Here is a 14,232-nt window from a genome sequence, read left to right as displayed (position 1 = left end):
TTTGAATGACCTTTCAGGGTTTCAGTGCTTGATCCTTAATTTTCTTTTGTCTAACTGCAGAACAGCAAAATTCACAGGTGTTATTTCCAAAGGACATTCAGTTCTGCCTTTCTGTGACTCTTCCAGTCTCGGCTGCAACCTGCTTATTACACTAAGCTCAGTTTCAAACGCTCGCCGAGGCAAGTGGCCACTGACCTTAGTGTCAACAGCAGGCTGCAACAGAGAGACTGGAGGAGTCACAGAAAGGTAGCCAATTCCAAGTAGCCATTTTATAGGTCAAAGTTATGCTGAGAAATAATATCAGTTGCTGTTTGGAGACCTCCATGTTTACCCTAAAGATACAAAAACTTAAGCTTTTTAAAATTATCTTTATTTCCATAATGCAACACAAACTCAGTTTACTCATGAAACATATTTGATCATTGAAATGAAGACAATGAGCTAGACACCCATGCACACAAAAGGAAAAGCAGACCAAAATGGAAAAAAGAGGAGTAATTGACAAATCATCCACTTTTTTCACTACTCCATTAAACACTTTCAACAAAAGCACTTGTGGTTGCATTTGTATTTAATTATACTGAATAAAGCGCACTCGCATTAAAAACCAAATCAATGTGGTTAAGCAATATCTTTCACACCAATTTAGTTCAAGTTTGCATACGTGTAAATCAAAAGTCAAATGTTTGCAGAGTGGGTGATCAAAGCCAAAACGTGCGAAGCATTTATTCCATGTCCTTGATATCCGTCTTAAGGTCCTTGTACTAGTACTGTACGACCTTTGTCCTCACTAGTAGGACAATTCAGTGCACTCGTAGAGGGACTATCTTACTAGTTAATTTTTTCCCCCCACTACTGTATAATCGTGCCCGCCAGTGATGATATCAAGGATATGGAATGAAATGCACAAACGGCTTTCTTTACGTCGCGACCTGATCATTATCGTGATCAGTATTCCTCGTCAAGATCGTCGTCCAGGTCGGAGAACTCTATAGAAGGTCGGCCGTCTTCCTCCTCGCTGTCACTTTCCTCGGTAGGATCTGCAGCATGAAGAACGCAGAGTCAGCGCACCAAGCAATGGCACGAGTGTAGGTACGGAAAGCCTTCTGAGCATGTGTTCGATATCCAGTTTGAGGTACGCATACTAGTATGCTCTTTGTCGTCACTAGTAAAACAAGTCAGGGCACTAGTAGAACGACTGTCTTATTAGGAGATGGGTGAGTACTAATAGCAGGTGTCCATATTGGGCCGTTACCAGACTGATTTCAAGGTATCGGGTACTCGTGAAGAAAGAAAGAAAATACAATTGACAGAGAGAGTCCTTTTCTAATGGCTTTTGTGCATTTATAGGATATCCGGCTCGCCGTCACCAGCATAATGCACATTTTGATGATATAATATTGTAACTGCCTCCAAACTTCAAGCGCCACATGATGTTTCACCTCCACAGGGTGCTGTACTTACTACAGCCTCCAGAGTGCGGAGGAAGAAAGGTGCTTAAGTCAACAGAAGAACGCGCGCACGACCAAATGTGCCAGTAAACGCCCACATTCAACGGTTGCACCGGCCAAACCGCGTAGCTAGCACGAGGGTGCGTGTATGACCTACTTAAGCACACGGGAGAATATTCCCCCTCGCGCCCTGTATTGCCTTCCGGATGAGAACAAAGAGTGTGCTAGTACATGGACGTTAAAACTGGACGTCAAGGTTACTGATTAATTCATGCTCAAACAACTTTCGGTGTTTGCAACACGAGTGAAGAGTGAGTGACGTACTTTCAAGGTTGTCCATGTGTTCTGGAAGAATTCTCACCAGGTTAAACAACTGGATGGGAAGAGGGAAGACCCGTCTCTTTTCAAAACTAACACAATCCTACAAACAGTGTAAATACTTACGTGTGTTCACTCTGGTGCTTGGCAGTCACACAATAAAAAATAAAAAAAATAGTCAACTATACAGTACAGTGAACCCAACGTTAAGTCGCGGATTTTTATGACCTCGGGAAGACGTGCGGTGTAATTAACAGCAAGTGGCAGAGAAGGACTCCTACTAAGCTCTAGTAAAGTTTTTTTTTTTTCTCCCAGAGCACAACAAATACTTGCCTGTGTATACTGTTTTGGTGTTGCTGCTCCATGTATATTAAAGTGACCGATGGGTCAATGGAAGTCAACATAGATGTTACATTAATTGTAATCCTTCAAACAGCTATGGCATTTCGCCTTGTACTACCATTAAGCTAGCAGACTTTCGTTACACATATTTGTATGGGTTGTTTAAACATTTTGGTTTAACTGCTCGAAGAAAGCACACTTTGCCTCTTATTTGGAGAACGCCAAGGAAGAGTTTACAAAGTGCATTTAAATAAGTTGTGTATTAATAAGTTGCAAGCTTGTGGGAGGGGTAAAATTACAGTAGCGCGGTGAGATTTTTATTTTTTTTTAATTCCATGACTGTGCTCTTAACTCAAAACACTTCTTAAATTATCCTTTCCCACTAAAATGAATGGAAATTCCATTAATGCATTCCCGCCTCCCAAAAAAAAAAAAATTAAAAAAAATTTGCTATGAGGAAAAATAGCACTGTATAATATTACGCTTCATAAAAATAGAATGTAAAAAGAATTACAGTTGAATGTTAATGTCAGTAATGACAAATTGTTACTCTAAAATATGTTATTTGTGTGGAACCTATGCCATGTTCAAGAGAAGTTATAAAGTGCTGTGAAAAAGTACTGTCCCCTTAAATAATTTTTTTGCAGTTTTCCCCACTTTAATGTTTAAGATCATCAAATAAAGATTAATAAACAAAGTGTTTAAAAAAAAAAAAAAAAAAAAACACTTTAAAGCTAACAGGCCCTGTGTGCAAAAGTAATCCCCCCCTAAAACTAATAACTGGATGGGCCACCCTCAACAACAACTGAAATGAGCAGTTTTCATTTTTCTTTTTCTTTTCTTTCCCTTTGACATCACTCTGGCGTTACTTTGTCCCACTCTTCCTTGTAGAATTCTTTTCATTCAGCAACAATGAAGGGTTTTTGAGCATGAACGGCTTCTTTGAGGTCATGCCACAGCATTTCAATCGGATTCATGTCCAGACTTTTATTACACCACTCCAACACTTTTTTTTTTTTTTTTTTTTTTTTTAAATTTGGGGAAGAAAAAAAAAAAAAAAAAAATGCATTTCAGAAGTTGAATGGCTGGTGTGTTTCAGAACCCAAGTCCACGAACATTCTCCTTCAGGATTTTCTAGTAACGAGCAGAATTCACGGTTCCAATCACAGCAAGTCGTCCACGACCAGAAGGAGCCCCAGAGAAAAGCAGCCCCAGATTGTCACGGTACCACCACATTTGTCTGTGCTCCTTTTCTGAACTGCTGTTTTGCATTTACACCAGATGTAATGATACGCACACCTTCCAAAAAGTTCTACTTTTTATGTCGTCAGTCCATTGAATGGTTTCCTAAAATTCTAGGGAATAATTTTTTTTTGCTGCAAAATCAAGATGAGACTTTATGGTCTTTTTGGTCAGCAGTGGTTTTCGCCTTGAAACTCTGCCATGAATGCCATTTTTCTCCCTTATATTGTTGAGTCATGAACACTGACCTTAACTGAGGCAAGGGAAGCCTGCAGTTCTTTAGTTGTTGTCGTCGGTTCCTTTGTGAGCCTCCTGGATGAGTTGTCACTGTGCTCTTGGGGTAATTATTGTCGGCCGGCTACTCCTGGTAGGTTTACCGCTGTTCCATGTTTTCTCAATTTGTGGATCATGGCTCTTACCGTGGTTCACTAGAGTCCTAAGGCTTTAGAAATGGCTTTGTAACAAGACTAACAGAGTTGTTTTGTTTTTTTAAATCGTTTAGCCAGCTTTATTTTGTCTAACAGGTTCTATTTAAGTGATTTCTTGTCTGAACAGGCCTGGAGGTAATCAGGCTTGGGTGTGGTCAGTGAAAATGAACCACAACATGTGATTAGCCACAAATAATTCATGAATTAACAACGGAGGCATTATTTTTCCAGACAGGCCCAGGTAGCGTTGATTCACCCCCCCTTAAATAAAATCAGCATTTGGAAACTGCATTTCATGTTTACCTTTGTCTGATATTTACATTTGTTTGATGATTTTAAACAAAGTGGGGAAACTACGCAAAAATCTAAGAATTTGAGTGAGGTGGGGCAATACCTTTTCACAGCACTGTGTGTGTCCACGCATATAAAATCAGACCTACACCCATCATGGTCTGGAACGCGATAAACAAGGGTTCACTGTAAAACGGGGACAGGAACAGAGTCCTGCCCTGAAGAGTGGAAAACCACAAGCAACTGTAATAATCGCCAAAATTAACTGCCCACGGACATTTACTGGAAATTTTGCACCCCTTTGCAACCCTATAGAAAGTGGTGCAAAACATGCATAACTGAACATTGAATAATGATTATTATTCAATGTTTATCCATGTTTTATTTGCCTCCCCGCCCGGAGAGTGTGTCTGTGTGTGTGTACTCACCCCAGCTGCATCAACTGCTCCCAGGACATCAGAGAACCTCTGTTCAAAAAAATGCAACAGGACCACCAGATAGAGACCACTGCTGATGAAGTGGTCATATTCTGACTGTGGAGCGAGACGAGACGTCTCAGCATACTGTGTGCTAACGTACACACAAATGTCTAGATTAACATCTACGAAAAGAGCAATCCTGACCTGCGCGTGTGTTCTGTACAGCTGCTGGATGTCAAAGTTGGCGATGTTCAAGCGCAACTTTTCCTTGCAGAGTTCACAATTTGTGATGGCCGCTAGGTCCGTGCCTAAAAGACAGATGGCAAAAGGTACTCACATGCGATACTTAAGTAGAAATACTTGTGTAAACAAAAACACAAAAAAATACACTGGTAAAAGTACAGTGAACCTTCATTACTCATGGGGGAAATACAGTGTGTCTGCATTTTTACTCAGACGTGAGTGGGGAGAAGAAAAAAAAAACGCACTGATACTACAACACCGATACCACCTCACCAGCCTGACATAACTTCCAAGCAGGTGGAGATACTTTAAAGTTATCCAACTGCAAATTACGCAATGCAAAATAGATGAACTCCACTGGCGCAGCGATGGGGCCCGTCCGGCAAGCAGCAAGTTTCTTGAGCCCCGTCGCCACGCCAGTTGCATTTATTGTTACTCCATTTTAAAACACAGTGGTAACACGGCATCCGTATCCTCACTCACCTCTACATTCTTCTTAACCTCTTAAGTATGTACTCCTATGATACAGCAGCCCCAGACACCAAGTAAGTGAAATGCCTTCTCATATATGCTCCCTTTCAAGTGAAATGCAGCTGGATGTTAAGTCAGTATGACAAGTTTTTACTCTATTAAGCCTTATATTTGTGTGGAACCAATGCCATGTTCAGTAAGTTCGTTTCTGAATATGCGATTAAAATAAACTTTCTAGAATAGCAAGCTCTCATGGCATTATGAAGTATCAGCGAGTTGAAAAAGAGATTGAGAGTACAGATATTCTCAAATGTAGGCAGTAAAAGTCAAAAGACTAATACAGATATCTGATTAATCTACTTATGTACCGTAAGCAAGTATTTTTATCGAGTCATTTCTGACAACTGATGAAAAAGAACAACAAGGGGAAGAAAAAATGAGGACATAGAAAATCTTCGTGGGACAATACTGCTAATAGATACCGGAGCCAATTTTGGAGCACAGCCATCTCTTGATGCAGTCCTGGTGGACGTACTGCAGACTTCCAGTGCATCGGCAAGGTTGAATCAAGGGGTTTGATGTCGACTCCTCTCCCATCTGGCAGATTCGGCACAAGTCTCCTTCGTCCTCGTCGGAATCTTCCAGCAGTAGTCTGGCAGAGAAGAAGGGCATCAGTGGAGGGCAGCTTGTTACTTATTGTGACACTACTAACTGGGGGATCAATTGCTAGGAAGGATGGTCGATATGGCTGTAAAATAAAAATTCACATAAATCCAACTTCCAATTGTATTACATTTTCCACTTTGATTAAAGAATACATAAATGACTAACATTGTTAAAAACAAAATCTCGCTTTTTTTCCCCCCCTTCGGGGATTTATTTCGTTTTTCATGATACCAAACAAGCTTTGGAACAAGTTGCCCCCCCTCCCAGAGAATTAGGTTACACAGAATTAATAGAAAAATATATTTTGCTTTGCGGATACAGTGTTCCCCTGCATATTTGCAGATTCTTGGGGGGGGGGGGAAACTTCTCCTCGGTTATTTGCTCAAAAAGACCTTGTTCTTTTTGTGCTCAGTCGACAGCAGGGTGCACGCCGGTACAGTAATTGGAAGGTTGTATGTCACTTACCTCTCCTTAATAATGCGGAGCTTCTCTTGTTTGCTCCTTGTGCCGTCCAGCGCCGTCTCAGCAGCAACTTGTGGCCCAGTGGACTTGTTTTGAAGTGGAGGGCCCCTGCGGCGCTGCGCCAAGCCCACTAAGGTTTCCTCCATTTGGGGTAACTTGTCTTCCTCTTGCCTGCGAGGACATGCCGCCCCAAACAGATTCAAACCGACCGCCCCTTGCTCTTCGTCATCGTCCTCGTCGTGATCTTGAGGCGCTCTCAGTTCGAGGTCATCCCATCTTCTCAGCAAGTGTTGAGGACGGCTAAGGCTGGCAGATGAGTGTGCGCTCTCACCCCGTGCGTGTCTCCGAAGACGAGAGAGGAGAGGAGGGCAGCGGCTCTGCAGTGAGGAAGAAAGCCAGGAGGAGTTTCCGCCGCTGGCAAGCTCACTGCTCTCTACTTCAGGCTCTCGGGGCAACGGCACCCTGGGTCCAGCAACTCCACGGTCTTTGTTCTCCCAAATCGGAGAGGGGTCTGCCCTGCGCTGCCTAGTGCCGGGGGTGTTCGCCTGCCACCTGCGGGAGGCCGGCTCCGCATTCACAGACATCCTGGCACCCTCATCGCTGTCCAGAGAAAGGCTGTCGTCATCCAACGAGCGGTTGCTGGACAGGCTGCTAGAGAAGGAGGAAGAGGAGTTTTGGGGGCTGGATGAGAAGAGGCGAGATAAAAGGTGCCGCGTGGAGGTACGTCCTTGGGGTTCACCGCCTTCGGGGGCAGGTCTCGGAGGTAGCAGGGCTTCCGGTCTGAGGGAGGAAGGCTGTTCCTGAGATGAGGCACGGCGGGATGAGGCATTTAACAAGCGTGACGAGGGTCTGTTGTTGTAGTCACGTGCCACGGAGAAGCGATTGGCGAAGGAGGTGGAGGTGGATGCGACATTACCACCTGGGGAGCTTTCTCGCACAGCAGTGAAGGAACAAGGGGAGTAAACCTTGTCTTTGGGACGGGCTCCTTGAGCGTATGTGGATGTCAGACGGTCTGTCTTATCTGAGAGCAGGAAAGATGAGAGCACTTGCGTCAAGAAACAAAACAAACAATTCCACTGAGTACTCACAAAAAGAACCTACACAAAGACGTCAGTTCCTGGAATCTCGTCCTTCTTTCTCGCAGCTCAAGCTCGTTCTGAGTCTCTGCTTCTCTGCTGGACGCCAGTGGCTTTGAGCCGAAAGGTGAAGACCGCGACAGAAAACGGCTCGAGCTCCATGACGGCTCCAATGGCTCACTGTGTTTTTCTTTAACGCCTGCTGAGAGAGGACACGGGCATATGGGCCAAAAACAACATTTTCTGCTCACACACCAAAAAAGTGGAATATATTCATGAGAGTATTGTTGTATGCAGCGTTAGCAGGTGTTGCGGGGCAGTGTGTGTAAAAGTAGTAGGTGATTGAAAGTTTGTATTTTCCATAACATCCATGCTAACTTCCATAAGCCCCTAGGTTGTGTTGTGTTATATTTTAGCATTACGATAGCTGACTTTTGCGAGACGATATTAGTTTTATATTAGATATCGGTATTTAAATTTACACTTAATTCACTTTTGTGAATTAAATGTGCACGTGACCAGATATGAGAGGGATCGCCCACACTTCAGGGTTACTCCACCCAGAGTGAGTAAATGGAGAGAACAAATGACAGAATTACGTGGCTGGCAGAATGGGCGCAGGCAGAAAAGTGTGGAGCTGCACGCCTTTTCTCACTTAAGCAGACAGACAGACGGTGGTACTGAGATAACGCAGAATATTAGCAAGGTGGGTTTTAGGTACCTCTGGTATTATTAAGTCCACTACTGGAGTAGGTGGATCCTGTAGGTGAGGTACTGGGCGTTTTTGAGTACAGCCCTCTGTTGCTGTAGGTCAATTTGGCTCTCTTATTGTCACCATCATCAGTGCTGGTCAACAGACTGGAGTGGCCAAACCTGCCCTCAGAGTCAGTCTGCAGAAACCGGAAGAAAAAGAAAAATGACATCATACGTTCTTCCAAGGGCCAAAAGCCAAAGCTTTCCAGCTTGTTTTCTGCCACCTATTGTTCACTTAGATGGTAAATTGTTTTCTAAACACTTGAATTTGTTAAAGCTTTAGTACCAGTTTAGTCCTGCTGCTGAATGAAGATTCTGCCCATGGATGCTCGTAAGATCGGCTGGAAGATGTGAGAGAGGATTGCAACTTCCATCTGCTGCTGCTGCTGCTGCTGCGGGAGTCAGAATTGTTGTGGTCTCTCGACGAGCTCATGAAGTGAGAACTCTTGAAAGTAGAGCATTAGAGTTAGTACCTAGGGCACATTTCTAATGAAGCTTAAGAAAGCCATTTGAGCATTTATTAAACATTTATTTTCCAATTCTAATGAAGTTAGGACATTGTCCAGCCATTTTCCATACCACTATCATTATCTATTGTCCAAAATATCATCAAAAGATTCAGAGAATCTGGAAAAATCTCTGCACGTAAGAGATACTGGCCTGATTTTAATGCATCGGATACTCGTGAAAGCCACCAATAATTAAGGCAAAAAATAAAAATTTAAATTAAAAAATTAAATTCTAACATAAGACCTCCTGGGTAGTAGTTGGCAGTACACTGCAAGAACGTAAGGTCTTTGTCCACAATATGTCACTGTGTTAATTGAAATTTTACAACATACTGAATATTTCCTAAATTCTCCAGCTTAAATTCCCATAAACTTTCCAGAATTTTTCACCCCATTGCAGCACTACATTTGATCAAAACTGACGTAGTTTTAAGTATTGTAACTACTTTATTTGGTGATCATGTTTTCTGTTCCTAACATAAAAAAAAAAAAAAAGACTGATACATGTCTTAAACACAAGCATGGCATCTTAAAATACCGTTATACAAACAATAACACTATCTTGTGAGAGGAGTCTTGACCAATAGCTGGATTCAAGTACATGTGTTAGCTGCCAAGCAATCTAAGCGGTCCTATAAAAAGACCCCTGATGGTCGACTGTTGCTCCACTGACATATGCATAGCAACACAGTTCTGATTCCCTCACAACGCAAGCAGAGAACATTGCCCCCCATCTCAAATGACTGCAAGCACTGACGCACAGTTTGACAGAGTGACCTTGTGAAGAATTTGATTGGAAAGCTGACTTAAGCAAGGTTTCCAACTGACACCCTCCAGGATGGAGCTGAACTGCTTCAGTTACAATTGGTATTTAACAAGTCCTCTTCGTCGTGATGTTAACATTTTGACACCATGAGACCAAGACCACACCTGATGTGATCGAGAGTACCTCACCGTTGCAACAGAGGAAGAATCACAAAAAGGCACAGAAGCGGACATCCTTGGAAATGTATCAGTCAATTCATTGACAGACTTTTGCATTCAAACGTTAAGACGAGGTCAAATTAAGTTCACCTGTAAAACCTGGATTTCAGATACTTCCTGAAATTTCATCTGAAAGTCTAATTAGTTTTCGTGAGAAATGTACATGTTCGTAATCAACTTAGTTTCAGCTATTTATGCAGTCTTGCATCAAACAAAATCATTTTCCACAGAATACGCTCTCCTTTCACCAGAAAGTTTTTTCTAGCTTTTTATGTTCTGAAGTAATCAGCAGTAGAACATGGGTTGGTTTCACCAAACGCACCAGTTTTTGAACCAAGTGGAGAGAAAAAGAAGCAGGTCAAACAGAACAGTGACTTTGACGCTAATATTTTTTGCTTTTGTGACACCTCAACATGTAAAACAAAACAGAGAAAGGGCTTTTGGTGGCAAAATAATTTACAGATATACAACTAAGAAACATGCCGTAACGACTCAAACTGAACTGTCTGGATGCCTTGAGGTGAACGTAAGTGACCCCCCCGCCTCCCACAAGGCATTCCTCATTCACTCCATGAACTGAGTCATCTTTTCTCATGACGACGACACACACACACACACACTTTCTACTACCTACCAAGACACATACGCTGTTTATACCATACATAAAAGCTGTTGATAAAAAAATCCAGATTCTCTGACCCTTTTCATGTTATTATGGACCATAGATGATGAAATCCCTAAATTCCTTGCAATTGTACGTTGAGGAACATTGTCCGTAAACTGTTCGACTATTTCCTCACACATTTGTTCACAAAGAGGTGAACCTTGCCCCATCTTTGCTTGTGAATGACTGAGCAATTCAGGGAAGCTCCTTTTATACCCAATCATGGCACCCACCTGTTCCCAATTATCCTGTGGGATGTTCCAAACAGGTGTTGTATGACCATTCCTCAACATTCTCAGTCTTTTTTGCCACCTGTCCCATCTTTTTGGGAATTTCACAAACAAGCTGGGCAAGACCCTCTTCCACGTTTACCCTTCGAAAAACATACTTGACAAATATTTGTGTCGATGGCAGTGAATGGATTGGATTCCACTTGACAAATATAAACATCCATGGCAGCAAATGAGTTTAAATGAAAAATAATTTCAAATTAATTAAAAAAAAAAAAAATGAGTACCTTTTGGTCCATATCTGCTTTGTATGTGGATGATGCTCTCGGAAAGCGATCGTGATGAGGCAGAGTGTCCCGCCTGTACAAGCCGCTGGAACCCAGTGACGTCGAGGACGCTCTGGGAGTTGAAGTGTATGGCGAAGGAGATAGGCAAAAGGGAAATCTGAGAGACTTTGAGTCCATCCCGGCTCCCTGTTATGACAAGAAAACGAGCAAGCAATGACGTCACAGCAATTACTAGCAGAGACGAGATGGAAAAGAGTCAAGGCGGGGCATTGACTGTCATAACCTGTTCTGGAAGACAAAAAAGTTTGTGTCACAAAGCTATCTGGGAAAGCACCCAAAAAAAAAAAAAAAAACGCACATCAATTCCATTCAGAAAAGACGTCAGTGTCATTCTTAAAAATAGAGCGACTAACTAGATCAAAACACTTTACAAGATTGTCATTTCTTTTTTACATTAAACCTGTGTGTACCTTCCGCTCCATCGCCTCATACGGATGCCAATTGGTCCGACCATCCACAGCTGTAAAGACTGACTCTAAACAAGAAGGCTTTGCAAGATGACACCTGTAATCTATTCACGCAGTAAGCCTCAGTGTTAGACCTACACCACCCGTATGGAGAGCTCTTTGTAGGGATAGACTGATTATTGGGCACCAAAAAAAAAAACATTTATTCTAAAATTTACTTTTAACTATTTGTATATTTCGACTTCTTCCTGAATCTATAACAGAGCATCTACATCAATATCGACTCAAATCACAACCTAAAGTGAAGCACTGGATGTTAACAAGTAGAATTTAGGTAACTAGTAATACTAGCAGCACGCAGTAATCAATTAGTTACCAGTGAGACAAAAATATCCACCAGAGTCCGACCGTTAAACCAGCAGGCCGAGAACAGCGCAGATAAATTGACATCGGTGTGTGCGCATGCTCTTATTTAAGATATTGACCAATATATCTGATTTTTTGGGGGGCCCCAAATATCAGTATCACCCCAACAACACCATATTGGTCAGGCTCTACTGGTATCATGTATTTGTCCTGCTAAGATGCCATGGTTGTCTTACTAGTCAAGACAAAGAGTGTACTCGTACATGGACTTCAAGAAGGACATCAAGGATAGCAAATAATTCTCAAATGGCTTTTCAGAGCCGCCCCCACGCCTGTTAAGCAACCGGACCGTGGTGCAGTGTTACTCATGAGTCACACGTGACAGTGTCTCCACTGGACTTGCAGTCACCCTCTCTTTGGTACTGTAAACTCAGTCACAGGAATATGACACTTTTATAATATAAAAAAAATAAATAAATAAAAAATAGCAGCCCTCTGAGCAGAATCTACAGCGTACTAAAATTGAAAGGATGCAACAATAGTGTTCAAGGAAGCCAGAGTATAGAAGATTATTTATTCAGGATGCTTTTTTATGTACACACAACAGTATCTTCTCAATATCTGCAGGGTATAATTACTTTTCTAAAAGAAGATGGATTGCACAGATTTTATGATGCAAATCTCTCTTCCTCCCCAGTGTGATGAAAACTGTATACAAATGTATTCATAAGAATACGGCACAAGGCAAAATCTATTTAAAGCATCATCTGAAGAAGTTAAAAAGAGCACAGAGAAGGAATGGAAGTACTCAAGAGCATGTTGACATACCAATAATCAGCAACCCCAATAAACAAGTTGTCTATGTGTAGTTCAAACGTGATACCATGAAACCTGAATCATCAGAAGTAAGAAAGAAAGAAAAGAAGGTTAATGATTATCTTCTACAAGGTGGATTACTGTATTGAAACATCAATGTATAATATTTACTACTGTAACTTGGCTTATTGGACATACAATTTTATAGTTTGTGAAATGGTCATTACACCAAGCACAACAATAGATACCCCTAGGTAAAACAGCAAACTTGCCACACTCAAGACATATATAGCATAGAGAGAGATTTTTTTCACACAGACACTACTTGCCATAAGACGTTTTAATGTTAGTCTCAGTTAATTTCAAAAGGGACAGCTGCGTTATACTTTGGTAACAATTTCAACATTTTTTTTTTCATGACTGTGATTGCATTAGTATGTTTACATGACTGATTGCGTTGGTAACATTCTCATGACTCAACTTTTTCCCAACAATGAGGTGCCTTTAAATGCTTTGATGCCCTTTAGACCATGGCTCTTTACGATAGAAGCGATAGCGAGGCACACAGAAAAGAAAAGCTTAATACTGGTAGATGCGCTGAACTATATTTGGTTATTTAATAGTTAACAACACGAGAGAGGACTGCCTGCAATTACATCTTAATCTCTTGTTTAAATTAGATTTGAATTTCTTGTAATTCCTCCTCAATGCTGCTCTTTGGATTTCTTTCTTCTTGTGTCCAAACTATTATCTATATGTGTGAATATTGCTGCCATTGTGACAATTTCCCCTTTCGGGATGACTAAAGTATCAATTCATCCCCTAATAGAGAGGCTGTCTTTTTTCCATTGTTGCATTTTGCCCCAATTAAAATGACATTAAAGACATTTATGGGGAAATGTGTGACACTTGAGATGGATACCAAGAATATTGAATAAATGCTCAAACGGCTTTATCACTGTCCTTGATATCATATTTAAGGTCGTTCTACTAGACCATAAATAGCACTAGTAGTGAGATTATATTATTATTTTTTAGAAGTCATTCTTCTAATGCGCTGGATTGTGTTCCTAGTGAGGGCAAAAAGCGTACATGGAGATTCAATTATTACGATGGATATCAAGGATTTCAGATAAATGCTCAAAGTGGTTTTTTGATAGATATCTTCTCATTTTGGAACGGTTCAACAGGCCTCATAACAAACTTGAACCATCAACATTGCTCGTTAAACTACAATTGTAAAACTCTCTGTGTGACGATGATATTTCGAACAATGTACACCCAACTGTGAAGATGTTTGCTTTAAAATCGCATTAGCTTCACAAGTGGGGCTACGAGGAAGTCAAGCTATGTGGACATGGACAGCTGCTAACAGTTCGGTTCAGTTTAGCTTAGCTTAGCTTATTTTAGCATTGCTATCCATAGCGCTAACTCGAGAACTCCTCGGGGGTTTATTCGATGTACCAAATAAACCGAATAACAGCCGCAATCCTCCAACGACTACAGACAAAAATAACCACGACAAGAAACAGAAAACAAACGCCTCACCTTGAATTTCCTAGTTCGGCGTGACAGCGAATGCAGCTTGAGGAATTTGCCCCGCTTGTGTTCTGACTGCACAGATCCAGGAAGTCAGGTGGCTGAGTATAAATAGCTAGCACGGCTACGGGTTCGTTGGAGCAGGCAGACGTCAGATATACATAACCCCACATTGCCACGGATTTGTACGACAATATCGCCGCCATTT

The 14,232-nt window shown here is 41.6% G+C and overlaps 1 protein-coding gene across 3 annotated transcripts; it reads right to left on the bottom strand.

The window, feature by feature from the left end:
• Positions 1–348: 348 nt before the first annotated feature.
• marchf7 (membrane-associated ring finger (C3HC4) 7) lies at positions 349–14,123 on the bottom strand. Of its 3 annotated transcripts, none has more exons than XM_061670745.1 (12): positions 14,034–14,123; positions 12,498–12,560; positions 10,837–11,022; positions 8,449–8,607; positions 8,131–8,299; positions 7,435–7,611; positions 6,337–7,354; positions 5,688–5,857; positions 4,696–4,799; positions 4,501–4,605; positions 1,776–1,824; positions 349–1,040 (listed from the first exon to the last, which is right to left on the bottom strand). In XM_061670745.1, the coding sequence occupies exons 3-12, from the start codon at positions 11,011–11,013 to the stop codon at positions 949–951; spliced, it is 2,220 nt and encodes a 739-aa protein (XP_061526729.1). In that variant the 5' UTR covers positions 11,014–11,022; positions 12,498–12,560; positions 14,034–14,123; the 3' UTR covers positions 349–948. The 3 variants fall into 3 exon arrangements, with proteins under 3 accessions (XP_061526729.1, XP_061526731.1, XP_061526730.1); XM_061670747.1 differs by having other exon boundaries at positions 7,435–7,608; XM_061670746.1 differs by lacking the exon at positions 12,498–12,560 and having other exon boundaries at positions 14,034–14,116.
• Positions 14,124–14,232: the final 109 nt, after the last annotated feature.

The sequence above is a fragment of the Phycodurus eques genome, chromosome 2 (assembly GCF_024500275.1).
Source record: "Phycodurus eques isolate BA_2022a chromosome 2, UOR_Pequ_1.1, whole genome shotgun sequence".
In the NCBI taxonomy this organism is placed as follows: domain Eukaryota; kingdom Metazoa; phylum Chordata; class Actinopteri; order Syngnathiformes; family Syngnathidae; genus Phycodurus; species Phycodurus eques.
Note: the sequence above shows the minus strand (reverse complement) of the source record. Positions and strands in the feature narration are given on the sequence as shown.